The 1,433-nt window shown below is 49.0% G+C and overlaps 1 protein-coding gene across 1 annotated transcript in view; it reads left to right on the top strand.

Moving 5' to 3' along the window:
- T265_05626 (hypothetical protein) overlaps positions 1–1,433 on the top strand; it is a gene marked incomplete at both ends in the record, with an annotated part of 22,960 nt that overhangs the window by 15,972 nt on the left and 5,555 nt on the right. Inside the window, one exon of the mRNA XM_009170685.1 lies at positions 915–1,165. Within this exon, the coding sequence (XP_009168949.1) occupies positions 915–1,165 (251 nt within the window). The remainder of the gene's footprint in view (positions 1–914; positions 1,166–1,433) is intronic.

Here is a 1,433-nt window from a genome sequence, read left to right as displayed (position 1 = left end):
GGTGCTGTCGGTGCTACTCGCCTTCCAGGATTGGGACCGCGTGATCCTCACTGTGCCTGGTTGGAGGCACTACAAGATATGGCTGCCAACCGATGTCAGTGGCGTTCTTGTTGTCAGTTTCTATCCAGATTGCCTGAGTGAATGTCTGGAGGTGTAGGCACCTCGGAATGATTGTGTTAAGCTAGCACTAAGTCCCTCCCCCATCCACCTCTTTTCTTTTCTTTAAAATAAGGCTTTCAAATAAGTCATGGTTGTACGGCAGTGAAGCATTGGTGTTGAACACTGATGTCATGCTGGATGATGATGATGATGATGATTATCCGCCCTCTGAAGAGAATTGGATACAGACCGTCCAGTCCTGGTGCCTGGTAACGTTTCTCTGCGGATACTTCGTAATTTATTTTATTTGAGCGGGTCATTATGGTTTACATTTCATTCTTCCGTATGCACTCTCCAGAGACTGTTGCAAGAGGCCGAGCCAAACTATTCTCTAAGTGTTCGACTCATCTTTCCAGTAGACGGTGTTGAGTCGCTTTTTTTCACTTACAGTTTTACTGGTCGTGGCTTTCCTGAGGCCAGTCGGTCGTATCAGTTGATATAAGGCACGACTGTTTCCGGTATCAAAACTACCCGAGCTTTGGGTGTCCATTTCAGCTCTCGGTCTTCCCTTAGGCTCTTCACTATTTGGCGTTTAGTAGATTTGTATGCGTTTTCATACTCATTACTTGTTTATGGTTTCCTTGCGTCAGTCAGGGGTAGCGGTCTCGACTATATCCAGTGGTCACTTGATTGTATCGCAGATGTCGGACAGACAGCACTGAACACCGCCCCTTCCACATTTTACCATGCTTCATCCACGTGCGCGGTGCAAATACTGTATTGGTTTACCGTAGTGAGTTGTTGAGCTAACTCAGATAGATACTTTTGACCTGTGGCCCGTCTCGGGGTCCCCGTCCAGGAAGACGGCAGTGACCAGCGCAGCTGAGTTTGCTGGTAATGGCTTTCATACTTCACTGCCAAGTCATTGTTTGACCGCCTCTGGCTCTCTTCCACCCTTCACATGGTTGGGCGAAAAGAGCCCTTCGAGGAAGTCGGTCGACTGGCATACGCAACACGTGGCCAAACCAGCGCAACCTGTGCAGTGTGATCAGTTCATCTATCGAGGGTGAGTTATTTCTCCCGAATACCATTCGACGTACTTCAGAATTGCTGATCCGGTGTTCCCACCAGATTCGGGCAATGCTCCGAAGACATCGATGGTCAAACACTGAAAGTCTTTTGACGTCCTCGGCGCGCAGCGGCCAGGTTTCTGTTCCATATAGTAATATGGAGCGCACCGCAGAATTGTAAACTCGCCCCTTGACAGAGAAACTGATGTCACGCCTACGCCACAGGTGACGTAGGTTCGCAAAAGCTGCTCTGGCCTTCCCAAT

Source organism: Opisthorchis viverrini (genome assembly GCF_000715545.1).
Source record: "Opisthorchis viverrini unplaced genomic scaffold opera_v5_109, whole genome shotgun sequence".
Taxonomy (NCBI): Eukaryota; Metazoa; Platyhelminthes; class Trematoda; order Opisthorchiida; family Opisthorchiidae; genus Opisthorchis; species Opisthorchis viverrini.
Note: the sequence above shows the minus strand (reverse complement) of the source record. Positions and strands in the feature narration are given on the sequence as shown.